The sequence below is a fragment of the Carica papaya genome, chromosome 8 (assembly GCF_054855325.1).
Source record: "Carica papaya isolate Zhongbai chromosome 8, ASM5485532v1, whole genome shotgun sequence".
In the NCBI taxonomy this organism is placed as follows: domain Eukaryota; kingdom Viridiplantae; phylum Streptophyta; class Magnoliopsida; order Brassicales; family Caricaceae; genus Carica; species Carica papaya.
This window is the reverse complement of record NC_142316.1, coordinates 27,115,458-27,128,146: the sequence shown is the minus strand read 5'-3', so window position 1 is coordinate 27,128,146 and position 12,689 is coordinate 27,115,458. Positions and strand designations below refer to the sequence as shown.

At 37.4% G+C, this 12,689-nt stretch overlaps 3 protein-coding genes and 1 non-coding gene across 5 annotated transcripts; 1 reads left to right on the top strand and 3 right to left on the bottom strand.

Annotated features, from left to right (window-relative positions):
* The first annotated feature begins 74 nt into the window (after positions 1-74).
* Positions 75-5,831, top strand: LOC110817218 (obscurin-like protein). Of its 2 annotated transcripts, none has more exons than XM_022045666.2 (6): positions 75-2,193; positions 2,336-2,486; positions 2,630-2,777; positions 2,866-3,111; positions 3,439-3,705; positions 5,245-5,831. In XM_022045666.2, exons 1-5 carry the CDS (start codon positions 525-527, stop codon positions 3,694-3,696), a joined length of 2,472 nt encoding a protein of 823 aa, XP_021901358.2. In that variant the 5' UTR covers positions 75-524; the 3' UTR covers positions 3,697-3,705; positions 5,245-5,831. The 2 variants fall into 2 exon arrangements, with proteins under 2 accessions (XP_021901358.2, XP_021901357.2); XM_022045665.2 differs by having other exon boundaries at positions 3,418-3,705.
* Positions 5,832-5,872: 41 nt separating this feature from the next.
* LOC110817227 (Glutaredoxin family protein) lies at positions 5,873-7,370 on the bottom strand. Its single transcript, XM_022045673.2, has one exon. The coding sequence runs from the start codon at positions 7,218-7,220 to the stop codon at positions 5,994-5,996; it is 1,227 nt and encodes a 408-aa protein (XP_021901365.1). The 5' UTR covers positions 7,221-7,370; the 3' UTR covers positions 5,873-5,993.
* A 974-nt stretch (positions 7,371-8,344) lies between these two features.
* Positions 8,345-8,417, bottom strand: TRNAK-UUU (transfer RNA lysine (anticodon UUU)). Its single transcript has one exon. It is a non-coding gene; the product is annotated as a tRNA-Lys (tRNA).
* Positions 8,418-9,217: 800 nt separating this feature from the next.
* On the bottom strand, positions 9,218-12,345 carry LOC110817119 (dnaJ protein homolog). Its single transcript, XM_022045525.2, has 7 exons — positions 12,206-12,345; positions 11,878-12,052; positions 11,230-11,395; positions 10,998-11,139; positions 10,603-10,879; positions 10,272-10,470; positions 9,218-9,802 (listed from the first exon to the last, which is right to left on the bottom strand). The coding sequence occupies exons 2-7, from the start codon at positions 12,025-12,027 to the stop codon at positions 9,483-9,485; spliced, it is 1,254 nt and encodes a 417-aa protein (XP_021901217.1). The 5' UTR covers positions 12,028-12,052; positions 12,206-12,345; the 3' UTR covers positions 9,218-9,482.
* Positions 12,346-12,689: the final 344 nt, after the last annotated feature.

Here is a 12,689-nt window from a genome sequence, read left to right as displayed (position 1 = left end):
AAAAAAGTTATGATTTTTAGTAAATATAGTTTAATTTAAATACATAAAATAATAAAACAGGGCCGCATCCCGAGGTATGTAAACAGAAGCCTTCAACTCTGATGAGAAGCAGTTTGTCTTGGACTGCTTCACTTTCTTATTTTTTTTCAGGGAAAATTAAACAGTGAGGAGAACTGAAAAGAAGAAGCTTTGCGGTTTATGACGTAAACGTTTGATTTTCCATTTCTTTCTCAATCTAATGAATTTTCTCTCGACGTTATTCTCCGTCTTGGATTCTAACAATATGCTTATTTTCTTTTGTCGAACTCTGGTTGTTGGAAACATGGGACATCTGTAGAATTGAAAATCACTGTTCAATGCTTGGAACTTGATAGATTTAGCTGAACTTGATGCGTTTTCAGTCCTCTGCTTCAATCTTCATTTGCTATGTTGTTTAGAATATGGAACTTGTAGGTAGATGATTAGAGGTTAATTATCTGAATTGGGAATTTCCAGTTCATTTGCAGCCGGGTATAATAATAAAAATGGCAAGACAAGCGAATACCCTTTTTCTTGAAGAATGGTTGAGGAGCAGTACCGGCAGTGGTGATAGTAGGAGTGGTACTGTTGCGTCTAGGCCACCTGCATCGTCTGCACGAGCCATTATTCAAGCATGGGCCGAGCTTAGAGATTCACTACAGAATCAATCATTCAATACCCGTCACCTTCAAGCCTTAAAAACCCTACTTAACTCGCAAGCTACTCTTCACGTTGCCGACCCACAAGCAAAGCTTCTTGTATCCATTCTATCCTCTCAGAATCTTGCTCTCCCTTGTGAGTCATATCCTCTCTTTCTCAGGCTTCTTTATGTCTGGATCAGGAAGTCTTTTAGGCCATCCTTGGTGCTCGTTGATTCAGCTGTGGAAGTCCTTTCTCAAGTGTTTACTTCTAAGCTTGGTTCTAACAGCAGTCCTTCCTTGTTGGCCGAAGGCGTTCTTCTTTTGGGGGCTTTTGCCTGCAGGCCTCTGTTGTCTGAAGCGTCAAAAAATGTTTGCTTGGAGTTGCTTTGCGGTCTTCTGGAAGGAGAGTACAGACTGATTGGATCAGAAGAAGGACTTGTTTCTGAAATCCTTGCAGGGATTGGGTATGCTCTATCTTCTTCTTTAGATGTTTATAGCGCCAGATGTTTGGATGCTTTGCTTGGAATTTGGGGTAAGGAAGGGGGACCTGCTGGGACTGTTTCTCATGGGCTTATGATTCTTCATTTAGTTGAATGGCTTATATCTAGTTTCATCAAATCTCAGTCTTTTGCTAAAATTCAAGTCTTTGTTGAAGAGGCTTTAGAAACTTCAAAGCCCAGTTATGTTCCATTTGCCATTGTCATGACTGCAGCTGGAGTGTTGAGAGCTTTTAATAGATTTATATCAGGTGGGCAGGGATTGGACAACATCTTCAAACTAAGGATCTCTGCAGAAAATCAGATAAAATCTATAGCACAATGTTTGATTGCTAACATCAAAGGAGTTTATTATTGGGGCAAAAGTCCTGCAGACAGTCTTCTGCTACAATGTTTATCAGTAGCATTGGCTCGATGTGGGCCAATATCTTTCAGCAATCCTCTATTTATATGTTTGGGTTCAACATTATCAACTGAAGTGTTTCCTTTACGGCACATATATAAAGTGGTCCTTGAGTCCCATAACGGTATTGTTCCTGGACTAGGGCTCAACATGGTTAAAGAGCATCTTAATAGTATTCCTTTTAAAGAAGCTGGGGCCATAACTGGTGTGTTTTGCAATCAGTACGCATCAGCAGATGAAGACAACAGAAGAATAGTGGAAAAAATTATATGGGATTTCTGTCAAGATCTTTACTTGAAACACCGACAGGTTGCTTTGTTGGTTCGTGGTGTGGAAGATGAATTGCTTGGGGATATGGAGAAGATAGCTGAATCTGCTTTCCTTATGGTTGTACTTTTCGCATTAGCTGTTACAAAACACAGGCTAAATTCAAAATACTCCCAGGAATTACAAATGGAAACATCAGTCCAGATATTAATTTCATTCTCTTGTGTGGAGTATTTCCGCAGAATGCGTTTGCCAGAATATATGGACACAATTCGAGCGGTCATTGCCAATGTTCAGAAGAATGAATCTGCTTTTGTGTCATTCATAGAATCGATACCATCTTATGATGATCTGACAAATCAGCAAGGTAATGTCTGTCTTCCATTTAATTGGCCATTCATCTTCAGGATCCAGAAATTCATGTGATAATATGAAGGTTCACATGAGTTCTTTTCATCTTAGACATTGAATTGCTAGCTTTTGGTAGAATTTAACTTCTTGCCTTGTAGGCTCGTCATTTATGCCAAAAATGGAAAATATATGGTCCAAGGATGAGGTACAAACTGCTCGCATGTTGTTCTACCTGAGAGTTATTCCAACTTGCATTGAACATTTGCCAGCTCCTTTATTTAGGAGAGTGGTTGCTCCAATTATGTTTCTGTATCCTCACTCAAATAACTAGTTTCGCTCCATTTTTTGGTACTTAGGTATAGTATACAAATTGTGATTACATGTACACTCTATTTTTCAGTATTTATAGCTTTGGAATACAAATTTCCGTTCCTTATTACATGTACGGTTAGATATATGGGACATCCAAACAGAAAAGTAGCTCGAGCATCACATTCTCTGTTTGTAGCATTTGTTTCTTCCGAGAAAATTTCTGATGGTAATGAAAGAAGGTTGTTGAAGGAGCAACTTGTTTTCTATTACATGCAAAGATCTTTGGAGGTATTGAAAGTGACAGAATCTTGATGATCCTATATTAGCAGTGTCAATAAAGTTTTGGTAATGAAAATTTTCTTTGATGTGAATGCAGGGATATCCTGGGATTACTCCATTTGAGGGTATGGCTTCTGGGGTTGCAGCATTGATTCGACATCTTCCTGCTGGAAGTCCAGCCATATTTTTTTGTGTCAATTCTCTTGTTGAGAAAGCTACAAAACTTTGCACCGAAGTTTTCACTCAGGAGACTGATGTCTGGAAGAATTGGCAAGGAGAATCTGAGCCTTGTAAAAAGATAATAGAGTTGCTATTGAGGCTTATTTCTCTGGTTGATATACAGGTAATAAGTTGCTTTCAGAAAAATGCAGGTATAAGTTATTTGTAACGAATGCAAAGTTATCCAGGACAATTTATGTCTATTGCCTTTTCCTTTTCTTTTTTTCTTTTGAGTTTAAATCTAGTGTTTCTCTTTTTCCTTAGTTCTATTTTCATATGTATGTTGATTCACTCTCTGGATTGCCTGTCCTGACGGAAATTAATACACCAGTGTCCTTAAACAATGTGAGATTTGAAACTATTTACCGAGTTATGTGATGAAGCTGTTACTATTTATCGAGTTATGTGATATCTATAATTACTTGCCTAGGTGTTGCCAAACTTGTTGAAGCTGTTAGCACAGTTGGTTGTCCAGTTACCAAAAGATGGGCAGAAATTGGTTCTTAATGAGCTACATTCACAAGTTTCTGAATCTGAAGATGTCATACGCAAGCCCACTTTAGTTTCTTGGTTGCAGACACTATCTTACTTTTGTTCTCAAAGTATGATTGGGAGTGCAATTTCCAAAGGCATTACACACCAAGAAAGCTCTTGTGCTGCAAGTACTACAGATGCTTTAAGCTTGAATAGGTTAAATGCACGACTCTAAGACTATGAGGTGAGGCGTTGGAATCATTTTTCATCCTTAATTTTATTTTTCAGCTGGTTCAATCATTGAGTTAGTCCTATTATGGAATATTTGATAGAGACATTCAATGAATGGTTGTTTGCCTAGATATGTTGTTGATTTCAATAACGAATTCTATCTTGCAATTTTGTTCTAATGTTTGTTGATAGAAATTCATATACGGGCCATTATGGAAACATATATGGAGGTTTATAGGGTAGATTGAAAGCTTTAGAAAGAGAGATTTTAGCTACATTTGTCGGGGATCAATTTTGATGGAGGGGCGAGAGCATTATAGGTTTAGAGTGTGAAAGTGGAAGCGGGAAAGGTGAGATGTGGAATCGTCTGTTCCCATCCAAGTTTAGTGTAGAAGTGGTGGCTCTTTGTTCTTTTGGTATTATTATTGGTTTCTAACACCCTTTGGAAAACATTTTTTCCACAGCAAATCCAATAATAAATTTGAGGGCCCGGGCAACTTCTTTATGGGGAGTATTAGAATAAAATGGCGTGTCACATCCTAAAGATCTGCTCTACAGCCCTGCTACTGGGAGATTTAGAAACCAACTTGTCTAGCCTAATAACTTTGCCACAGTTGGGGGATTATTGACTGGATTCCATCCCTAAACAAGCTGGTGCTGTCAGACTGATAAATGCTTTCTGGGCTATTTTAAATTTCTCCTCTTAAGAGATGGGACTTAACTAATATACATGCTTGTGCTTTTTTATATTTAACCAAGGTTAAGTATTTGTAGCCTATGGGAGGAGAAATTTAGACCAGCATAACAATATGGACATCTAAAAGAAGAATAAATCTAGAAACACAAGTAGGGAAGAAGTGGGACTAAATATACTAAGACAATAAGTAAGAGGGTTAGATGAGAGGTGGAATATGCTGGTCCTGGCCTTGCTCAGATTAGGGTTTAAAAGCAGATAATTAGTCTGCCATACATCTCAATAACCTTTTATTTGTATTTCATATGATAACCAAATGCTTAGCCATGCAATAACAATGTATGTTGGTGCATGTCTCAACATAGTACTTTCAACCAACTGATTGTTGTAGGTTCATGTCTTGAACATAATAGAAAAGAAGGCTATAATTTGTAGTAGCCTGTGTTGAGCATTTCTAGCTGGTTGCTATTTTATGTCATGCCTGTTCCTTCAATCTTCTCTGCATACTTTAAACTGGTTGGAGAAGGGCGTGTTAGTACAGATTGTTAGGTTTGAAATTGAGCCCTGTTACTGACTGCATGGAGGCCAAGAAATGACCATCTACGGAAGAGGCCTTACTTCTCTGCCATATCTTATGTTAGTAGTACTTTTTTGTTACTTAAGACTGATTAAGATTGCACAGGAGACTGATCTATATATAGCTACTGGCAATTGAATTTGAAACAGATCCTGACAACTACCTGATTTCTCGGAATGGATGAATTGAATTTGAAACAGAAAGGCCTTCTATCTGTATTCAGATACTTGCATTCTTTGTATTTGTGGTGATAGGTTTTACCTGTGAGATAATTTTTGCAGGGTCTCCTTGCTTTGGGAGTTAATAGACTTCAGGCTTCATGACCGTGCAGAATAATTAGTGCATTCTCTCAAAAGCTGAAATTGACACTTCACAGACAAACTCAAGAACAAATTTGATTGATACGGAACAAATTATAGCTGGCATCAAAATTTATGGGTTCAATTAGTCCCATGTGAAGCTAAAGTTGACATCTTTCTCTTTGGTGCAAGATCCCAAGAGAGGTGCAAGTACATAGCTCAACTCAACAGTCAACCTGCCTGGGAGGTTTCTGAAGTTTGGATGAAAATCTTGATTGTCATGTGGCATCTGTTCTGTATTCCTGTTGTTACAACGTATGGTTCACTTGATGTTGGCTATGCTCTTCAGCGATTATTTTCTGTTAGAAGCTTAGAAGGGCATTTCAGCGAAAGGGTCAGACATGAAAGATGAGAATTAATGTTTATATGGGGAAGACGCCAAGCATCAAAGCTTTCAATGTGGACATAACTGGCCTAATAACAGCTAGAACATAGGAACAGCATGTATAACTGTACATGAACTTCTTGTAATTTTACAATAATGAAACAACTGATGTTATTTTTTAAAATGTGTATACCCAGTCCTAGTTGACAGTTATGACCAAAACGATGGTAAAATGCCCAAAAAATTTATTGTAAACCAATTTTACAACATTGGAAATTGTATACAGAAATCTCAACACGCAAAAGAATCCAATCAAATACTAAATGATACACAAGATGAAGTTTAACTAGCAGCAGAATGGACATATGATTAATCCATTTTCATTACACTCAGGGCATCTACTCCACAACCCATCACCATCCGCAGCAAGCTTATGGCTTCCCCTGCATCTGTAACAAAGCACAAACCGAGCTCCAGCGCATCCTTCACATGGCTCGCTGAACATGTCAGCAGGCGGGATCCCTTCGAAAAGCACTTTGAGCTTTCCCTGCTCGTGCAAACCTAATACCTCCTGAGCTCCTCCTATGTACCTTCCCATTATAAACAGCCTTGGCGGAACTGTCTTCCCTTCCATTATTCTCCATAACTCTTCCTTGTACTCCCTGTGCATTGACACGTCTCTCTCCAAAAACACCAGCCGGAAACTCTCTAGCAGGAACCGTACTCTGTTACAGTCTTCGAAGGTTTTTCTAATCCCTCTCAGCGTCGTGCTGTAGAAGACTACTGACCCGTCTCCGCCCGGCGGACACCTCTCTTCGAATTCTAATAATGGATTGTCACTGTAATTATTATTAACAACTTCGTTGCCGTCGTCTTCTAGTCGGCGGGTTTTTTGGGGGGGCTCCATTTCTGCGATTTCCTGGAGATCATTTTCCTCCTCTGTTTCTAATTCTCTGTTTTCTCCAAGCTTCTCCTTCTGTTCTGTTCTCTCTATTCTCTCTGCTTCCCTCGTCCTCATGTGCTCTTTTACTGCTTGTTCAAAGGCCGCGAGTAGGTTTGGATCAAAAAGGCTGTTCGACTCCAATTCCGGCCGCCGGAACGAGGATATATCGATCTCAGATAAGGGTTTCTGCCTACACTCACCCATCTCTGATTTTGAAGCAGTCTTCACATTTTCATTGCTAGAAATTACCGGGTCTTTACCCTTCATGGATATGCCAACGTTTTCCTTATCGTCGTCATAATGATCCAAATCCATGTCTTCCTTTTTTTTTTCTTCTTCTTCTTCTTCTTTTTCTTCTTCTTCTCTGAGTTCTCTCATGAGCTCCGCCACATCGATCATGTCGGGCTCTTGACCTGCTACAGTGCTCACCTTATTATTCTCCTCTTCTTTATCTTGGTCTTTTGGGACCAACTGGGTCTCTTGTGTTCCTGATGTGGAGTTACTCCTCTTGGGATAAAAATCAAGAATGGCATCTGCTGCCAGTACCTGAAGAACTCGATCCTGTTGTAAATAGCCAATGGGTTTGATTGATTTGAGCTTCTTCAGTAACCTGCCTTTCACTGATTTCATGTTCTCCCTTGCTGAAAATTCAGCCGGTAGAATCCAATCTGGGTTTGCGAGATAAAATTTCTGGGTGATTAAGCTGAGAGAAAACACGAGAAAAGAGTGGGTCAAAAAGTTTTCTTCCTTTTTGTTTGTTGCAAGGAGGTGGAGCTTCAACGGCTAGAAAGAAGAAATAATTTTAAAATTCAAAGGCGTTGAAGTGGGCGAACGGGCACTAATCAGGTGTAGCATTAGGACAGGCATAGTCGCATCACAATTGTTTGTGCTGACACGTGGAACCATCGGATGACTTTCAGTAGCAACGGTCATAATTCTTTACATTTCAATTTCCGTTTTCAATAGCACATGGATTCCATCATTGTGAATTATCTTGAAATAAAATATTAAATTTTTTCATAAATTTGTAGTTCACAGTCTAATTAAATAACATATTATTTCGATTTTCTAAAAGCAAAATTTGAAGAAAGAGAATATTTTGATGAATAGGAAGATTGAAAAATTAAAAGGAAAAAAGGATTAGTCTTGGGTTATTGCATAAACACATAAATTTAAAAATTAAAAATTAAAAAAATTATGAAATAAATTAGGAGCCTAAATTTCACAATTTAGTGTAAAATTACTTTTATATGAGAGAATTTATTACTTAAATACTCTAATATTTCCCCCCCTTTTTTTTATAGGAACAATGCATTCTAGTATTATTTCCTTATTTATATGTAAAAATTAGAGAGGAAAATTAAACTCTATAGTATAATAATAAAAGAAAAAAAAATTATTATATTATATTTAGTTTATTAACTAAAATCAAAATTTTGAGGTATTATTTGAAATGTCTAGATATACACTAAATAGTTTAAAATTTTTCGTTAAGGAATAAAAAGAAATGAAACTTTAAAATAAATAAATAAAATTATCCAGAATTAAATTATTATAAAATTGTAATAAATATTAAAATTTAAAAATTAATTTAATAATATTTTTTTTTTTTTAGCCCACTTATCATATGTGAAGATGACTAGGGCTGGAATAGGGAGATGGGCGTGGAGTTCGCTGTTGGAGGCCGGACCATGGCCCACACAAATAATCGGACGGGATTGAAGCAAACGTTTTAAAAAAAATCGTCGGGGAAACGCCGTCTGTGGGAATCGAACCCACGACCACATGGTTAAAAGCCATGCGCTCTACCGGCTGAGCTAAGACGGCTGCGTCATAAGGGGATAATTAAACTATTATGGCGCAAAGGACGTATCTTTGATGGAGGAATTCACCCAACCGGAGACTAAGAGATACCAGACTTGAACAGTTCCATCCAGTGATTAACGGAACTACAATATAAGTCAAGCAATCCATTAGTTTTTCATCTAATTTTACCTGTTGTTATTATAAATTTGAAACTCCGCTAAAAACAAACATGAACTATAATTTTCTGTTTAAATTTTTACAATTACATAAGAAACCATGAACTAAAAATTATTTCATATATAATCCAGATAATAAAACAATAATTTATCATATTCAATCCAATGAATGTTTTTTTAATCATTTTCTTCCCCCTCCCTCAAAATGACACTCCCAAAAAGTCATCATCTCAAAACACATGCAATCTTTGAAAAATGTTTTTTTTTTTAAAAAAAAAAAAAATTGACAAAAACCCTTTCTTGAAAAAACAGAAATTTATCAAATTAGAGTAATTTCTTTGAAATCTTATAAATTTTATATTTGTTTTAAGAATCTTTCTTTTTCGTAAATTTTTATAAACAATAACTTTAAAATCTATATTACAATTTGGAGAAATCACAATGCCTTGACTATCATCAAAATTATTGATTAGGTGACCGACCAAGAAAAAGACCACCTCACCATGGACTTGGATTCTTCTTAAATAATTAAACGGAAAAACACATTATACTCATCCCTCAAGGGTTTATCGATTTTTTTCAATATAAATTGGGTGACTCCTTCCTCCAGCTCCTAAGTCCTGTACTTACTTAAGTTCAAATAGATGCAAGAATTATCAATCATATAATTGATCGCAGCATCACAGAGAATTGTTAAATTATTCACGCAAGAGATATGGAACTAATTCAGGTGCTAAACCTGAAATACACATTAAAATGTAAGCAAGCACAACGAAAATCCCATAAACAAGGAAAAGCTAGAACTGTAATCCCCTATTATAACAGTAGAAGATACCAATTAGAAGAATCTGTTCTGTGATCTTGTAAAGCCCATGATGTCAAATCCTTTCCCTCAGTCTCCAGTCATTGATTATTGCTGAGCACATTGCACTCTCTGCGCACCTCCATGCATATCATCATCTTCCTCGTATGCTTCTTGAGCCTGAGCCTGCTTCCTGCGCATCTCCTCCTCAATGTTAACATCATGCAAAGTAGTCTCCTCACATTCATCGAGCTCCATGTCCGTCAGCTCAACTGAGGTTCTCGGCGGTAGCACAGCTTCCAAAGATTTGCATTGCTCAGGGCTTAGCGAGTCTGGGAAGTCAACACTGAAGTGAATGTACAATTTACCCTTCATGAATGACCTCTGATATATTGGCATTCCCTCGTCATTAATGGCCTTAAATTGATCTGTGTTACCGAGAGATTAAGAAAATCAATAGCACAAACAATAAAACTACTGTCATGCAAGTGAGTATCAAAAGAAAACTTCATATTTCAAAGTTCTGGAAATGTATAAAGACAGCTCTAATTTAGAGCAGCATAAATACAACCTTTCTCACTATATATACAACCCTCTAATAAAATGAAATTAACAATTCAAAAACCCACTGGGAACATCATTGGGATCATATAGCAAAAGGAAAAACAAGAGAGACAAATGATATAGAAATTGGACATGATAAATCAACGAGGTTTGGAAGTTGCAATCACTGAACGCCAACCAGGTTAATCGTGCAGCTAATTTGAAGCAAAATGCCCACATAAATTGCTATTCCTTAAATGTCGTGAACCAAAATACATAATAAAGAAAGACTAAAAACAGCTATTGCACACCAGGTATTCTCATGCAAACCAAATGGGCCACAAGGACGCTTACCAGGCTTTACAACTTCCCCAGGTTGAGATTTAATTAGAAGTTGCCTGCCATCCAAATGGGTCAACACATATTGGAAACCACAAAGCGCCTCTGTGAGGGACAGAGTATGCTCCACAAAGAGGTCATCACCCTTTCTCTTAAATTTTGGATGTTCTTTCTGTTGTAGGACAAATACAATGTCCCCAGTAATGGTGTCAGGCTGCAAGAGACCAAAATTCATATAAGCCCACAAAAACAAACAAATGGCAGTATCTAGCCCTACACAGCTGTTAACAAAATAAACATGACAGGATACAAAAGCCACCAAAAACAAACGGATGTTCTAGCATACCGCTTCATCAGCTTCTCCAGGGAATGTAATCTTTTGTCCATTTTGCATTCCCTTCTCAACAATGACTTCCAATACTTTTTTCTCCTGTACAACCTTATCACCCTTGCATTGTGGGCAGCGATCCTTATCATTAATAGTCTCACCAGTACCCTTACACTCATTGCAAGGATGCTGCATCTGCTGGATCATACCAGGGCCAAGCTGTCTAATTGAAATCTTCATCCCAGAACCTTGGCAGCTAGGGCATTTCATTGATGCACCTGATTTGGAACCTTTTCTGTGGTACTCATATTAAAATACCAATGTTAGGCACATTAACCTTACAGAAAGTGAACTTGAAAGAGGCAAAATAGACAATGGATAGGGTGTATTAAATAAGATTTTCAAACACCAACCCTTTGCACTTGGAGCAGATTATATTACGTGAAAGAGAGAGTTTTTTGGACGTTCCATTATACAGATCTTCCAAAGAAACCTTTAGTGGATGCACAACATCCTCTCCCCGCCTCTGTCTTCGCCCTCTGCTGCTTCCACCACCTAGATTAACAATAATTTTTAGCTTAAATAATGAAACAACAAATTGCTTAATCATCAAATCTAACTCCCAAATTAAAATAATTTTCTTACCACCAAATGGATTGCCACCAAAAAAGGATTGGAAAATATCAAATGGGTCATGGCCACCTCCACCTGCACCCATTCCTTCCTTGAGAGCATCTTCACCATATTGATCATAAATCTCACGTTTCTCCGGGTCGCTTAGAACCTCATAAGCTTGGGCCAATTCTTTAAACTGAAATTGCAGTTCCACATTTTAGAGATTCATCTACTAACAACTTAAATGTGCCAATATGAAAATTCTAAGAAAGAAATCAACTGTTTATAGTCAACTTCTTTCCTAATTAGTAAACAAATCCAGGGAACAGTCACCAATGGGCAAAAACCAAACATTAGCTCCCCAGATCTATTGCTTTGAGTAACAAACACCGGAGCCAAAATTATGTGACTATAAGCGCACGCATATACACAGAAAGTGACAAGTAAAATAAGAGATATAGTCTCATATTACACCAGATCTGCAAGCTAGAACCAGAAAGTCCTAGCAAACAAGTCCTTTAATACAATCAAATCAACTACTGAGACACTCAACTCCATCAAAATACTGAATAGTTTCAATCAATAGAAACCCCATTTCACAAGCTTACCCGTCCAATAGAAAAAGAAAACTGAGATATAAAACAATCCCCAAATATAAAACAAGATATTGTTATTGACCTTCTCAGGGTCACCACCCTTGTCGGGATGGTTCTTGATTGCGGCTTTCCTGTAAGCCTTCTTCAGATCATCCTGCGAAGCATTTTTTGAGACTCCAAGAATCTCGTAGTACTTTGTGTTGTCGCTTTTCTTTGGAGCTCTCCCAAACATCTTTACCTCTTTTTTCTCTTTTTATCTGATTCCAAACAGACAAAAAAGATCAAGAGATACCAAAAAAGCAATAAATTGAACAATCGAAATAATCAATTTAAAAACCACATCCTAGAATGAAGATCAGCAGCGAAAGAAAAAAAGATCGAGACAGAAAGAGAAGTGACGAGAGATTTACTCGCAGTGTTTAGGTTCCGAGGATTGGCCGCAGAGAACGAAAGAGCAGAGCACCCGCTAGACGGCGAGAGAAAGAAAGAGGGTGGATCTGAGGTTAGATCTTTGATTATATTCGATTTAGTGAACGGTCCAGATTTATTCTTACGGATTTTGGTTTTGAAACAATAGAAGGATCTAGAATTCTCCGTGCTATTCTTGGTCTTAGAAGGAATCGCGACCGTTGATTTCGTTTGTGACACTTTTATTTTGTATTACTGGGAAAAAAATATTTTGAGAATTTACAACCTCCAAAAATAAAATATAAATATTAATAAATTTCACATAATAATAATAAAATAAGAGTGGGACAAGCTGCGCCTATACACTCTGTACATTTAGCCCAGTAGGGTCTGCAGCATATTGGGCCACGAGGGGCTGCGTTCGTTCGGCCCAATTGAAAACTATTTAACAAAAATGAAACAATAAGTAAATATGTATTATGCGTT

What these genes read in the sequence shown, in the direction of transcription:
- LOC110817218 (XM_022045665.2), top strand. Translation starts at nt 525, where the DNA reads ATGGCAAGACAAGCGAATACCCTTTTTCTTGAAGAATGGTTGAGGAGC. An exon ending in GTTGCTCCAATTATGTTTCT is followed by an intron (nt 2,487 to 2,629) that starts GTATCCTCACTC and finishes ATGTACGGTTAG; the next exon opens with ATATATGGGACATCCAAACA. An exon ending in ACATGCAAAGATCTTTGGAG is followed by an intron (nt 2,778 to 2,865) that starts GTATTGAAAGTG and finishes ATGTGAATGCAG; the next exon opens with GGATATCCTGGGATTACTCC.
- LOC110817227 (XM_022045673.2), bottom strand. Translation starts at nt 7,220, where the DNA reads ATGAAATCAGTGAAAGGCAGGTTACTGAAGAAGCTCAAATCAATCAAA.
- LOC110817119 (XM_022045525.2), bottom strand. Translation starts at nt 12,027, where the DNA reads ATGTTTGGGAGAGCTCCAAAGAAAAGCGACAACACAAAGTACTACGAG. An exon ending in CTGGAGAAGCTGATGAAGCG is followed by an intron (nt 10,471 to 10,602) that starts GTATGCTAGAAC and finishes GGTCTCTTGCAG; the next exon opens with CCTGACACCATTACTGGGGA. An exon ending in TGGGGAAGTTGTAAAGCCTG is followed by an intron (nt 9,803 to 10,271) that starts GTAAGCGTCCTT and finishes TCGGTAACACAG; the next exon opens with ATCAATTTAAGGCCATTAAT.